General features: G+C 41.6%; 1 protein-coding gene across 2 annotated transcripts; it reads left to right on the top strand.

The window, feature by feature from the left end:
- Positions 1-1109: 1109 nt before the first annotated feature.
- Positions 1110-15610, top strand: plekhg7 (pleckstrin homology domain containing, family G (with RhoGef domain) member 7). Of its 2 annotated transcripts, none has more exons than XM_023955928.2 (17): positions 1110-1417; positions 1808-2616; positions 3237-3259; positions 6384-6502; positions 8810-8850; positions 9172-9273; positions 9607-9750; positions 9954-10049; positions 11648-11746; positions 12063-12176; positions 12407-12581; positions 14031-14146; positions 14338-14425; positions 14500-14579; positions 14651-14807; positions 14896-14993; positions 15354-15610. In XM_023955928.2, the coding sequence occupies exons 2-17, from the start codon at positions 1978-1980 to the stop codon at positions 15462-15464; spliced, it is 2202 nt and encodes a 733-aa protein (XP_023811696.1). In that variant the 5' UTR covers positions 1110-1417; positions 1808-1977; the 3' UTR covers positions 15465-15610. The 2 variants fall into 2 exon arrangements, with proteins under 2 accessions (XP_023811696.1, XP_078805015.1); XM_078948889.1 differs by having other exon boundaries at positions 14305-14425.
- The last annotated feature ends 34 nt before the right edge of the window (positions 15611-15644 follow it).

Below are 15644 nucleotides of genomic sequence, written 5' to 3'. Positions count from 1 at the left end.
TTCCCCACAGAGGGGTGAAAAAATGTTTTTTCTATCTTATGTTGTCTCCTTTCTTGTTGTATCTGGATAATTCTGGTTTGGCCTCTGTGGCATGTAAACTTGAACGACTCAGTGGATTTCAGACCTACAGCTTACTGAGCACACACAAAGCTACAACAATGTTATTTTGCAAAGCAGTGACAACTAACAACTACTTGGTAAACATTATTTCACAATAATATTTTTTTCTAATAGGATTTTTAATTAAAGACTAAACGATATAAGTTTCCAAAATACCAACTCATTTTTAAACAAATATTCATAGAAATGTGGAATGATAGATGCAAAAAAAATGTTTTCATTTTTAGTGTACTTCCTGCTTAAAACCAGAAGAGGACGTGCTAATCTCTAGAAGACCTAAAACAATCCAGTGAACTTTATTGAGACAGAGAACAATTAACACAGAAAATAAATACTGTTACCTGCTTATCTGATTAGGTCAAAAGTAAAAAGAACAAAATATTCGTGCGTTTAAACTGCGGTCTGACAATCTTTACATTGCAATACATAAAACCACAATTTAAGGAAAGAAAGGGACTTTTAAGATGAAAGCACAAACAGTTTTGTATGAAAGTTGGCGTATTTTTTTATGAAATACAAACACCTTTGCTTAAAAAAACTAGCTTCTTGTCAATTAGTCAATTTAACTTTGAATCACAATTCAATTCAGTTTGTGATTAAGCCCCATTCAAGTGCACATCTCACGACATGTTTTTTTTTGGTAAATTTTCCATTTCAGATTTAAAGTATAGCTGATGTCTATAACAGAATAAAACTATAACTGTGATAAAAAAAAAGAATAAAGTAATAAAACAAAAACTTGAAGTATAACTATGTATTAGTAAACATGTATGTGTTTGTGCATGCATTTATGCATGATAGATAGATAGATAGATAGATAGATAGATAGATAGATAGATAGATAGATAGATAGATAGATAGATAGATAGATAGATAGATAGATAGATAGATAGATAGATAGATAGATAGATAGATAGATAGATATTGTTTTTTTTCTACTGGACTTAAACGCCAGCTCGTGCCTTGAAATGTCTCGTGAACCTGCGCAGTCCCTCATTTTCGCGTCACATGACGTGTTGAGGCAGAATCGGCCACCGTGTAATTCGGTGTAACCTCAGGGCTCCTGGGAGCGTGTGACGTGCGTCGTGACCGGGAAAGGGCGGAGGGAGGCGGGGGCACCGGCTCCGCTGCCCCCGACCAGGCACTGACCTGCACCTATCCGTGTCCTCTCCTCGCGCGTGGAAAGCTCGCGCCTTCCGAACTCTCCGTGGAGTTTTCGCCTCGAGTCTTCTAGCTTTGGCCGCAGTCCCAAAACCAAACGCCACCGACGGTCGCGGAGCACCGGTTGTGTGTGTGTGTAAGTAAACCGAACTTAATATAGTTATTACTCAAAATTTTCGGTGAAATAACTCCTCTATAGCTTTAAAAATCAACTTTCTGAACGCAGTTTCGCACTTTAATGTCGCGATAACAGGTGGTTCGATTCTATGCTAACACAATAACATCATGCTACTAACTTGAATCAACCCAAAATACAACCACATTTTTTTTAAACGGGATTTTTTCAGAGTAGTAGAAGCTGCGCGGGTTGATAATTGTCGAAACTGAAGGTGAACAGTGGTGTAACAGGTGTGCTGCAGCATCATTGTTTTCCCACCTGCTTTTCCTCACTCACGTGCGTGTGTGCACGCGCAGTTATTCACACAATGCTTTTATTTCGTCTTTCTTTTTTGTTCCTGTGTTTCAGCTGCAATCAGATCGATTCCCAGCCCTCCTCCATTCTGTCTGAGGACGGACACGTTTTCCCACAGAAACCTGAGAAATCAATGGTGTGAAAATGGATTATTAACCTGATACACTGTAAGATTAGATGTTCACCTGATCTGCGGCCGTCACAATAATGCCTTTGGGGTTACCATGTCTACGCTGAACCACGTTATTCTGCAGGATAAAGGGCAGAACAATGAGAAGAAGCTGGACTGGAGTTACATTGAATGGATTGAAAATGAGGTGGTCATGACTGGGGTGGCGGAGGCCCAGACGCAGACAGACTCGCAGCCCCTCGAGCACAAGGGGAGTCAGACCACCAATCCTGTCATAATGCACATCGATCTAAAACGGATGCAGTCCAAGCTGAGGCACTGCTCCCCCGTGGACGCCGACCCCTTGGTGACACCTCTGTCGCAGTTTGACCGCCAGGCTCCTGGCCGCATCTCCACGTCTCCCACCTTGAGGAGGATGAGGAGCGTGCGGGGTCCCCTGCTGGATTTACGGGATTCCTCCGGCACTCAGGAGAAGCCAACGCCCCCGAGTCCAGCTCCCTCCCCAAACCCCCCAAACCCTGTGCTCAAACTCAAGTCTCCTACTGCCACAAACCCCCCATGTGATGGAGAGCTGTGTCCCGATCATCCTCTAGCTTCATTCCCTGGAAAGCACAAAGGCCTATCGCAGCGGTCAAAGACTGTTGGAAGCATTATCATTTCTACAAAGGAACGTCACAATTCTCATCCTTCTCCAATTATCGAGTCTGAATCGGCGGACGATGAACTGCAGCAGGTGAGCTTTTTGCTGTGAGTTTTGTAAAACAATCCTGTGTTTTCTTAACCTCAAACCTCTCCAGACTTCTCCACAAAAATCCCTGCCGCCGCTTTTCCTGCAGCTTATTATAAACGAAGAGGGTGGAAATTATTTCCTTACGGATGCCCTCTCCACCTCAGTCTGCTCTGCCTCCTGCAGTGGTCACTCACAATGCGAGCTTTTGACAGCAAGTGAATCAGCAGTTACATGCACTGACAGCTCCGACCAAACCCTCTGCCTGGAGAGCCCTGGGAAGTTTTCTCCTCGGGCCCCTGTTCACCGCAGTCAGCAGTCACCCAATAATGGAGGGGTCAGTGAGCGATGCAAAAAGATAATGGGGAGATCTATTCAGCCGGTGGTATTCAAGCGAGCACATTCTCAAAAGAGTGCCGGCATTCTCCTCCAGTATCAGAGGCTTTTGAGTGCAGGCGACCACTTAAAGCAGCGATTCATATTTGAAAGTCTTTGAAAGTGATATTAGGGCTGTTGTTGGGGTTGGGGTGTCTTCACGCCCTCATTAAGAGCTTTGGAAAGCTTTGTCTACCTTTTTGGAACAAATTGTAGCTAATGCTTTTTTTTTTTTCTCCTTTCTTCCGCAGGACAAGGAGCCTGTTCACAGAAGGTTGGTTGCTCTCTGGTTCAGCCGATCAGGAATATATTCAAATTTCTTGGTACAGCGCTCACTGTTGTGTTCTGCTTCCCCCTCAACTCTTCCGCTTCTTCTTCTTCCTTGTGGGATCATCTCATCAACAACAAAAATAATCGAGCTGTTACATCAAAGCCCCCCCGCCCCTGATTGGACCTTGGGCCCTTAGTGCATTCACCTCTTTGTTAATTGTTGGTAAGCCTGGTGGGTAAAGTTTGGAGAGCCCCGTGGTTACATTGGGGTTAGACAAATGCTCATTAAGGCTGTTTTCTCTTTCACCCCTCTTAATGGCCGGCGAGGCTCTTCTCCACGCCGGATAATTAGGCAACTTTTGTCCTAATGCTCGCACACTGGCACGCTGCCCATTACTATGTCCAGGCTTTGCGAGCCATTGGATGGGAGCGTTTTGTTTTGGGGACATCATTATTTCTCTCACTGTGCGGGAACAAAACGACCATTTTTACAAGTGCTCCTGGTGGTAGAGAGGCTGACACAGAGGAGGCTTTCTGCGCCGCCACAAAGCAACAGGATGCCTTTGTGAGGATGCTGTGGGATCAACTGCACAAGATCTGACCCGCTTTAGAGCAGCCATTGTGCCTTTCCTGCTGTCCGGCGGGCTCCGGACACTGTTGTGTGTTCTGCCTGTTTATTTCTTTACGCTTCGCTCCTAATTCGTTTAATATCAGTTTGGTCTCTGCGAGCAACAGGAACAGTGGAGACTTTCACAGCTCAACTAAAGTGTTCTGAAGGAAACAGCAGGTTACTGCTCTTTTCAACCACAGAATAAGCTTGGGTCCCAATTCCTTAACTAATGAATGCACTATTTAGGGGTTTACCATTTAGTCCAAATCTACAATTCCAAAATCCAGTGAAATTTCCCAGAAGTCTCTGCAAAAACCACTGTGCATCCATGTTCACTGTGACACGTTTTCCATGTAAAAAAAATCGATTTTAATTTATTTTATAAAAACCATCTAGGTTTTCATCCTCAGAAAATAATGGATCCATAAATAGCCTTTGTAAAATATTCATCAGGGTGTCTGCGGATCCTTAAAAGGTCTTAAATGTAATTAAACTAAAATAAGGCCGTGTAGAGCATCAAATTGTCTTAGATTATGCTGAATGGGTCTTAAAAAATTTTTCTATCAACACGATGTGACTTCCTGTCACTAAAAAATAAATAATGGTAAAAAACCTTTTCAGGATCCGTTCTTTGTTACCATGTGAAGATGATAGTTTTTGTTTACGTCAAGGAAGTTGTGATATATTAAAAAAAATAATAGGCGACAACATTAAACATATGCTATGTTAGGATTTGGTGAAGGGAATTTGTGTTTCAGGTGGTTTAAAATTGCTTACACAAAATTTTCTGATAAATCTTTAAATAACAAATATTCAGAACAAAATTGATTTGTAATATTTGCAAAGTGCCACTCTGATTTATTATTTTATGTTCATTTAGTATTCAGTGTTTGCCAAAAACACCTGATGTTCATTTTCTTTGTACATACGGTCGTAACCTTTGTGCTATCCTAGGCACTTTGACATTGGGAGTTGGGTCATCTAGACCCACTAGACAGTGCTCTGAACCTTTTTTCTTCAATGATTTGTGATCCTCACTGGTGTCCATGGATTACATGAAATCCTCTTCACCTTTATCCACCTTTGTCATGGTAGGGAGAACACGTCAGTGTAAGGATCGGATCATCTGGTCCCCATAGCATAACACAAGGGTTAAATTAGATTTAAAATGGTTGTAAAAGTCTTAAATATAACAAAATCTGCAGACACCCCGTTCATACTGATCAGGTCTTCACTTGGGGAAATAGGTGATGTCATATTTGTCATTTAAATCAAAAATATAAGTTGGGAGCTTGGTGTCTGAACTGCTTTTAAAATCCAGGGAACTACATACCTCGGCACTTTATAGTTTTTGGTGGCTTGGGAATAGGGAGGGAATTGGGACATAACCTAAACGGTCCCTCAAGTGTTCCATGTCTCCCTGCAGCCACATTGGTTTCCATGCAAACCTTAGTCACCTTTCCACCAGGTACAGCCGTGTGCGAGGATGTCATGTGTAGGAAGAGGGAACTGGCTTGCAGTTTGGCATATAATAGCTAACAAAAGCAAACATTATTGTCTCATTTGTACTTCTGCTTCATTTTTAACTTGGTCCTCCTTTTATTGTGACACAATCCCCTTTTTTGAGATGTCATCTATTGTTCCACGCTGACCAACAGAGGAAGTATTTGCAGATTTAATGAAAATGTCCTGCTGTTTCTCCTTTTATTGGTTCCTTTTCTTTCTGGCCTTGAACTTTCATCTCTTCTTCTTTTTCAAGTCTCTTAAATATTTGCCCAAAAAACGCTGGGTGTTGTGGGTCGCTGACCTGTTGTCAATCAGCGCTTAAACTGCGGAGAGTGAATCTTCAGAAAAACCAGCCCTGCTGGTTTCCACATCACTGTATTTCTGAACAGCAGCGGCAGGCGCATGTAACGGCTAATCGTCTTTTGTTAGCATGGGCTCAGTCGGGATCTCTTATGACAGCGTCACTGATCAAGTTTTTCCAGGTTCACACTCTCAAAATCATGTACAGTCCAGAAAAAATGTGCCTCTGCGCTGGCCTTTCTCTTTCTTTTTTTGCTTTCAAATTTCGCTTTCATCGAAGTCTGCGGCCCTCATTTCAGAACCTGATGGTCCATTATTGCTGAGCAGTAATCCTGAATGCTCAGCAGCGGAGGATAAGTTAGAAAGCTTGAGAACAGTGGAGGCTTTGCCTCAGGCTGAAGGTTAGGCCTGTGTTTTTCCAGACAAAGCCGTGCCTCGCTTACAAACTCAGAAACAAGAGAACAAGATTATTAGAACTGGAACACGTCATCAGCTTGAGTACTTAAACCTAAACACGATTAACAGATGTTAGGGAGGGTGTTGCATGTCTTCATCTTCATCATGTTTGCTGCATAATTGGATATCAAATTGGTAAAAATGACCTCACCATGTTTGAAATTATCATTGTTATGTTTTGTAATGTTTGTGGGTATTGTATTTTTTTTTTTTTATGTCTGAGGATCATCTAAAGATGTTTTCCATGTCTCTTCAGGCTCCATGAGAGGAGGCGGAGCTCCGTGGTGGTCAGCTTGCCTGGACTGGATGTTTCCCCTGGAGATCTTTTTGTCTCAAACGGAGCGGTGGACATCATCAACGGTTCAAATTTGTCAGGTAGGACTTTGCCTTCTAACCTCTGGTTTCCAGGCCCAGCAGATCTGCCCTCTTGTTAAACAGGCCCCGTGAGTCACCACGTCGGCCGTTTTGGCCTTTTTGCATTAAATGTTAGCCACCCACCATGACAGTCATGCCTTTTTTCCAGGTTATCACTTTCTAAAAAAAGGAGGGAAGCTGTTATCTGGTAGCTTTATAGCTTGTTCAAACAGCAGTAAAAGCCGGGCTTTGACCGTTGATCTGTTGTCGGCAAGCAGGTGATTAGCAGCCCGTTTAGAAAGAAATGAGAGTAAATAGTGCTTTCAGTCAAAGTTTGTTCTTATAGCCTCTTTAGTAATTGAGGTATTTATGATAACTAAACGACTCTCTGTTTTGACCTTTAAAAAACAAAAAAACTGAAAGTTTTTTTTAGTTTTAGGGAGGATTTGGCTCTAAAACTTAAATTGAAAACAAAAAAAATCAAATAATCAATGTAGCACCCCTCCAATCATCTTTTGATCTATTGTAAAAGTATTCCCACTGGTCTTTTAAATTAAAATATTTAAATAGCTGTTTTTAGCCAAAATCCAAAAAAACCTGTCCGTTTCTGGACATAGTTTCTGCAGAGGGGCAGTAGTTGCCTCTAAGTTGTGGGCGGGACCGTTGGCAGGGAGCAATCCCGTCACTGATTACTGAGCTCTCTGTTTATGCTCTCTCCTGCTAACTTACAGCCCGTCAAAACCCCAACCTAACGTTACCAGTGGAGCAAAAATGGCGAGCAATGTTGGAGCTATCCAGTGGATCTAGTCGTCTACAAGTGAATGAATCAGAATGTGGTGGAGCAGGCAGCTTGTGATTATATTTTCTATCTAACAAAACCATTTTTTTTGCGTCTGGTCCTGATTCTCATCGATTCAAATAAAGAAATACTCCGAAATGCAATTTCAAACCTAATTTTCTTTAAGGAACATGTTAAAAATACCAAAAACTGTTCATCCGGGTGGGCCTTTAATTAAGTCTGAAACAAATGAATTCTTAAAGTATAGTTGTTCAAATAATAAGTTTGTCTGCTTGAAAAGACATAAATCAAACCCTTTTCAAGCTTCACTGTATTTATTGTCAGATGCCTTTGTCAACATACCACAAAAAAGGTGAACTTACAAAACTACTTTTTATGGAAAGAAAGGAGTCTTTGAACTCCTCCTCCTTTGTTCCCTTTTTGCGACACAGCTCTGTAAAACCATGAATGTAAATATATAAAGGTAGGCGCCCCTTTTTGTTTTGCTCTCATGCTGCAGGTGTGTTCAGAAACAGTAAAAAAAAAAAAAAAATCATCTGATCCCAGATTTGGATTCGTGAATCTTTCTCTTCAGATCCTCCCACAGCATTTCAGTCAGTTTCTGGCTTCATCCATTCATTCATTCATTCATTCATTTATTCTTGAATGGCGTCTTCCTTCACACTGATTTCAAGATGATTAAAAACACACAAACCACTATTCGTCTTCCACCATGCTTGGTAATGGGTGTTTTTTAGTCTTTTTGTTTTGTCTGTATGCAAACATACCTATTTTTGCCCCATCCATTTATCACATTGTTCTAGATGTCCTGTTCAAATGCTCTAAAAGCCTCAGTCGCTGTCATACCTGAACGTTCTTCATAGATAAATTGAAACCAAACTGCTCCTCCCAAACGGGCAGTTTTTTCCAGCTGAAGTGTTGCTGATTGCTTCCACTATGAAGACACGCCAGAGTCTGATCCAACTATTGGACTCCAAAGATCTCTACTCTCCCACGGAGATGCCAACGTTTATGTACTTCTGTCACGAACGCAGACAAAAGATTCTGGGAAGGATTTTTCCCCTTTTTAAGTTTCAACTTATTTTCGCGGAATAAATCAGTTTTTGAAGCTGACGTCCAAAGTTATTGGTTTATTGTCAAATATTTCGAACATTGCTGTATTGTTTTCCAAAACTGGTTCCCAAATTGAACCCCGAACTGCTGCTTCTTCCGAGTGCAGAAGCAGCATGACGTAAAGTCTGAACTGACCCGGTTTGTTACAACACTCAACATCAGATAAAGCCACATAACTTTCAGCTGATCCATATTTGAATGATGTTAGTCAAAGTTCAGTAACTGAGCTTTGGACCCCTTGTCAAATTTGTTTTGTTGTATTTAAAATATGCCTCTAAATAATGTTTGCCATTGTGTTTGTATTTGACCTGCTTAAATTCACACAAAAAATACTTTTTTTCTTGGTAAGGTCTTAATGTTCTTAAATCTGATGTCTGTCTGTTTTATTGATTGTTTTGTGTGTATCTTTTCTGCAGACACTAAGAAGACAAAGTGGCCCTTTTTAAGGCGTAACACGGTAGGTGTGCTGCCTGAGTGTGGCTGCTGCCGTGGGCTTTTATTTTGGTGTGCTTTAGTTTTAGCTGTGGGCAGTTGCTTTGGGACATTGTTCTCTGACCCACTTCCCAAAGCAGATTAGTGTGTTTCCTTTTAAACCTTTCAGACCATAAGGATTTTGTAATTTGTCAACATTTGGAATGCCAAACTTCAGCCAGTCTTAATGGCGGACTGTTGGATCTGCAGACAATATAACAATTTTGGGCAGACTTTTTCCTCATTTTTATTTGATTTTTTCAAAATGCTGTGATTTAAAACCGCTTCATGTCCCTTTGCCTTTCAGACTAAAGGGAAGTTGCAGATCGGCACAGGGGCAGATGTTGAAAAATACCTTTCTACTGCTCAAATTCAAGATTGTGGAAATGCCGATCTTCAGAAACTTAAGGTGATGAGTCAGTGCGAGTGGAAGCAAAGCATCTGTGCTGTTTGTTATGCAAACCATGGTGTTGGTTCAGTCCCTAAAAAGACTCGCCATGATCAACAAAGAGATCCAGATTTCTAATCCCTAAAAGAGCCATTTGTTTATCAAATGACATGATGGAAACCTCCAGCACACCTTTAGAGGCTGCGTGAGTTTCAGGAATCATTACAAAGTCCAGCCAAACAATGACACACAGATGAGTCACGATGGTGGTGAAAGAGGACTGAGGAGTTTTCATAGAAACAAAGAGCTGATGGTTTCAAGGTGAAAGAGTTTTGTGGCTGTTCGTCTGTCCAGGACTTCTCCCTGGCCCAGTTCCTGCAGGACCAGTCGTCCCAGATGAGCCCCGACTCCCACGTCCGCAAGAGACAAGAGGCCATTTGGGAACTCTTCACCAGCGAGTGCGTTTATTTTCTGGATCAGCTGATGGTCCTCAATGAGGTGACTTTCCATTCAGACACTCACAGCACAAACAGTCAGGACCACAACTAAACAGACCAAACCCAAATGACACCAAACACTCAACGCTTTGTGTTTCTCATCCCATTGAATTCATTTTCTTTGGTGTTCCCCTTTCCGCACAGCAGCGGATTAGAAATTTAATGCCAGCTTTTTATTTAGTCGGACCTCTTTCTTCCTCCCAGGTGTTTTTAGTCACGCTCAGCAACCTGCAGCTGAGGAACTGTCTGACCGATGTCAACGTATGGAGCCTGTTTGCAAATGTCAACGAGCTTTGCCTGGTGAGACGCCATTCAAATGACTTTCTTGAACGCTGACCGTTTTATGCAAAACATTTTATGTGTGGAGCACCTTTAGAACATTAAGGAACTTGATACAGAGATGCAAAGGAAGATTTAAAATAAAAGACAAAAAAAAGTATTTAATCCAAATTGGAAGAGTTCAGTGTTTTAAACAAAGGCTACAGAAAACCATGTTTATATAGAAACAGATGAGGAACATCTGAGTTCCTCATGGAGCTGCTTCCATCTACGTCAGAAATCAGCCCTTTGCTTCCCTTCAGTCTCCTTGTTTTAAAAAAATGACTTCCGTTTTAAGTTCAGTAAGTTGGTTTGCATCCAGGAGCTGCTCTAAGCAACTAAACTGATAGTGGTGGTTTGGTGGCAGAGCTTCATGAAGTAGAGTATTGTTTTCAAAATTGTGATAGGAAACATTAGTGAAGTTACCCAGAGGGAGCACATACAGCAGAGGTCCAAAAAATGAACCCTGAGGCACTCCACATATAAAAGAGACTCTGATGTATGACCACTAATGGAGAGAACATAACCCCCTCACTTCAAGATAAGATCTGACCAACCGCTGACTGCCACCCACTTTTCCAGTCTGTTGAGAAGGATTTCATTCACTGATATTCTTGCTGAGTCAGCGTTGACGATGTCTTTCAGCACATTTAGAAGTGCAGTGTCAGTGCTGGGATCCTGTCTATAGCCTGGCTGAAATCTGCCCAAGAGGCTGTTAGGGATAAAAAATGCTTCCGCTGGATCAAAACTACTTTTCAACCATTATTTCCAGAAAGGGAAGGTTAGAAATTGCTCTGTGCGTGTTAAACATTGAAGGGTTCAGACTGTCTTCTTTTAAAAGCTGCAGTTTTGAGGGATCGTGGAAAAATACCTGACTGGAGTGAGTCGTTCCCATTTTTCAGAATATCCTGTTTTGGAAAGCTGAAAACCTTTTTAAAGGATCTAGTTGGCAAAGTAACTGTCCTTGAGGGTTTTGGATTGATTGCAGTACATCTTGACATTTTGACCCAATTATTGCCATCATAAATGTTTAGTTTAGCATCGGGGGACAACCGTCATTCAAAAAAATGTCCATATATATTTTTGTTTTTGACAGTTATTAAAACCCAATTCAATTTTCCCAGTGTACAATCAAAATTTAAAAAAAGTGGAACTTTGAGAAGGAGAAAAAGTGAGCACTATGAGATTGAATGAAAACTACTAGATTAAAACCAAGTTTATCAAAAAAAAATCAAACTTCTGAAAAAAATATGGGAATATGGGATGAAAACCAGAATTTTGAGATTATTGGGATTAGATTTGTAATCGTTTTTGTGCTGAGTTTATCTCCTATATGTCACAATTTATCACAAAACTTTAGACTACACAATACGAGGTGACGCCTCTCAAGGGACTTATCCTACAAACAAATAAACGTGTGCGAAATATTCCAGGTAAAATGAAACTTGGAAACATTTTGTTCATCAACATTTTGTTGATGTACATAGGCCAAAAAAAGTTTTCTCTGGTCAGCTCTGGGTGATTGCTGAAAGTGTCCTCTGGCCTCGTGATGACACTTGACACACTGCTTCGTGTTGCAGGTGAGCTCCAGTTTTCTGAGGAACCTCTTAAACGTCATCAAGGACACGCTGGAGATCACCGAGAGTGGTGGGCCTACCCTGCTGGAGCTGCTGAGCAAGGCATGTTCCAAATGCTAAAAGACACCAAGAAGATGATGGAAATGTAGAAATTTTATTTGCAAAATTAGAGACTTTTTCTGAAAATTCTGTAGAGAAAGCTATTTGATTACAAATGAACAAAGGCTGCGGTATTTGGACTTCATTCATCAGTTTCTGTGTGTGAATAAGTCTGAGAAACAGCTGCATCTATTGGGCCTCCAACATTACAGTCACATCTTCTTTACTGCTGCTCTCCTGTCTTTTTATGGTTTATTTCCCTCCAGGCTCATAGTCTGCATTAATGAGCCTGTTTTCAATCACTTCCGTTTGCCCACAGGCCTTCAAAGAGAGCATATGCAACAGCCTGCAGAAGTACTGCCTCAACTACTCCTCAGCTCTGCTTTATCTGGACAGCCTGAAGCTCAGAGAGGACTTTGGCTCATACCTAAAGGTACAAGTGGGAACTCGGTGGAGGCCGCTAGGTTGTTTGTGTTCGTCAGCAGAGGCCAGGACGTAGTGTTCTTTGAAAATGCTGCCAAGCATCGGGTGGAGTGTCACCAGTGAGAGAGGAATGACTCCCATTTGTCATTGGCGAAACCTTCCACGTCAGCAAAGTCTTTTGTTCGGCCGATTTGTGGCTACATTTCTTCCCTGCGCCTCATCTGCCGCTTGTGTCCTCAGTGGTGTGAGAGGAAGGAGCAGTGCAGAAGACTGCAGCTGCGGGACCTGCTGGTGGCGCCACTGCAGAGGCTCACTCGATACTCTCTGCTGTTGAGGAACGTTGCAAAGAGATGTCAGGAGGAAGAGGAGAGAAGAGGCATGCAGGTTATAGCAGAGCAGGTGGACACATCCATATGTGAGCAGCTTCTAATCCTCACTTTCTCAAAGTTTGTCTTCTGTTTGCAGGAGTTCTATGGGGTCAAATCCAGATCAGCCAAAAGGGAATGAATGAATACCAGAGTGCAAACTTGGGAAAAATAATTTGAAAACGGTTTTAACCTCGAAAGTACAATTTGTAAACTCAAAGGAAATTATGAACATTAAAACATATATACTATAAACTTACAACTATTACCAAATTAAAATGTTTTTTTCCAACAGCTGCTGTTTTGTTTTTTCATTTTTTTGTTTTTCATTTGTCTCCTTCTTTGCTTTTGGTCCTCTAATTAGTTTTCATTCAGAATCTTCTTTTTCAGAGGTGAGCTTAATTTTACATGGGGGTGGGGCTTTGAGCCCATTGGCTATTCAAGTTTCAAATGTACAATTTTCTTTTCTTCAAATTATCAGTATATCTTAAAATGAATTGTTTTTTTTATTATTTTTTACACTTTCTATGTTTCCTTTGAGTTTAAAACACTTGTTTTTTGGTCAATGTCTATTTTTCAAATTTGTTTGTTCATTCGTTTTAAGCTGATCCTGATTTGACCCCATAGAGTTCACTCAGACCGTAATGTTTTAGTTCTCCTCTGGTGTGAGGTGCTCCTGGTTTCAGATATTTCCAACACTTTAGGGCCCAAAAGGCCCGCATAGCTGATGTGACGTTATCTGTCAGCACAAACAAACCCGCTTTTAGGCTACATGCCTTGGACGGCCGCCAGCACGGCTGTCCGTTTATTCTTCACAGCAGGCCTTTTCCTGCAGCGCTGTTGTGACGGTTTACTCTGTAACTAGAATGACAGGCTGTGGGAAAGCGGCTGCAGGTTCATGGAGTCGCATTGAGCGAATGCCAACGTCAAGAATTTCCTTAAACCTGTTCCAGCATTTTAAGTGTTGTACCACAAGGTATTCTGTACCACGCCTTCCTAAGGTAATGACGGTGTCAGACAGCTGATGGGTGTTTGTCACCGCAGCTGAGACGTTGTAGGTCAATGTCCTCTCAGGGTGGGGGACATATTAGTCAATGAAAAACTGAGAAAGCTCGCCACTCCTCATGTGGCGCCGCCGAGCAGATTAAAAAATACCAGAATTATCCTGAGATGCACTAAATCTAGCTTGACTGGATTTCCAGGATCAGCTGTTCAGAGAAAATAATCGTTTTGGAAATGAAACTAATTTTTGTGTGCAGTTTTGCTCGCACCATCACGAACTCCAGCATTTCCACTGTGTTCAAAACAAACCCGGTGCTTCTGAAAGTGAACTGTGGGGTTTTAGTGAATTCCATTGTTTTCTGGGAATTCTTTTCTGAAATCAATTTAGCTATGGAATTCCAAACATTTGAGGGGAAAAATTAAAGAATTTAAATGTGTCTCATTACATCTCTTCAGAGACAGTTTTGCTCACACGAACATGGACTTCCTGTTTGCAGGTGACTTGGAAGGAAAGGTGAAATGGCTGCATAACTTCCAGAAGGTGAAACTCCTCAGAGACGCCCTGGTGTGGACGCCTGTGTGGGAAAGAGACAAGCGTGCCTTCATCCCAGAGGTCTGCCAGCTTTCTGAACTTTTCCTGACATTAATGTTTGTTTATGCTAGAGTTCTGCTGACAGAGCAAAGCGCAGATATGACCACACTTGTTTTTATCTTTAAGGGAAATTTGATATCTGTAATTGCTTTTTTACTGTGTCATTACGCCACTATCAGGAGATCCTATCTTCAAATGTGGGCTTCTTTCAGACGCTGAAGCATCTCCTGAAAACCGTCACTGCTGACAACCTCATTTCCCACAGAAGTCTGCTTCACGAAGGGAAACTGGTGCTCACAGGTGCCTGCAGCTGCTGGAACATCAGCGCTTTAGCTCGGCTGAAATCTAAAAAGGTTTCTTTGGTTTCTCATCAGAGAACACAAAGCTGATCGATGCGTATCTGTTCCTGTTCGATGAATTCCTGTTGATCACAAAGATAAAGAAAAACAAGAAGGTGGGTTTCTCTCATCAATATGAAGGTTTTTGTTGCTGCTGCGCTCACCGTGTGCTCTGATTCTTCTGAAGCGGTCCCTCACTTCAGACCAGAACCCTCTGAGGGTTCAGCAGCAGAACCTGGAACTGGACCAGCTGCTGAAAGAGGGCTCCACGTTCACTGTTCTGGACCAGCCCATCTCCCTGGACCGACTCCAGCTCAAGAACATTGATCAGTTGAATGCCTCCAGTAATGACAGCGTGGTTTTTCTATTTTCTGTAAGCTTGGTTCTGTGCTGCTGTTGCTAAAATAATTTTTTTTTTCTTCTTCCTCACAGCATCTGGGCTGCCTCATTCTTTCATAATAATGCACCACAACCGCTACCAGCAATGCATCGGAGCATTTATCCTACAAGCTGCATCTGAGTCTGCAAAGGTAGAGTCAAAAGTTTGGAGACATTTTACAAGATTAGTCCTTAAAAACATGAAGAAAGCAAAGTTTCTCTTTCATTTTTCAGTACAACATTTTTTAGAATGGCTTTTAATACTCAGTTGGTAGCATTTTTTTATTTACATTTCTATTTGTCTTTTATTGCTCGTTGCATTTATAATTGTATGGTGCTTTTATAGATTGGTTCTTAATTTGCCTAATTTTAAACTTTTCCTTGGCCTTTCTTTTATTGTAAAGCCCTTTAGTATCTTGAATGAGTTTTATGCAAATTCTTCCTTTTATATGTATAACTTTAAAAAAAAGATCCTGCAGCAAATATTGTCATCTTTCATGTTATTTTTCCAGAGAGAGTGGATCTCAAAGATAGAGGGCGCTGTGACGGAGCAGCTGAAGCTGGACTCCGAGCATCCGAGAGTCCAGAGCTCCTCCTCCTGGCTGGAGTCCTCACAGATATGACCTCTTCAAAAAGCACTAGAAGCCATCAGAAGCTCCCACTGTCGTCCAAATGTCTGTACATGACTGTTCCAGCACTGTTTGTAAAATGTGTGCCTTCAAGGCTGCTGCTGCTGCTGCACTACAATAAAGAACCTTAAACCTGTTTATATAGGTGAAGCCTTGTCATGTCAATCAACTCAA

Source organism: Oryzias latipes, chromosome 6 (genome assembly GCF_053564925.1).
Source record: "Oryzias latipes strain Hd-rR chromosome 6, Olatipes_Hd-rR_3.1".
Taxonomy (NCBI): domain Eukaryota; kingdom Metazoa; phylum Chordata; class Actinopteri; order Beloniformes; family Adrianichthyidae; genus Oryzias; species Oryzias latipes.
Note: the sequence above shows the minus strand (reverse complement) of the source record. Positions and strands in the feature narration are given on the sequence as shown.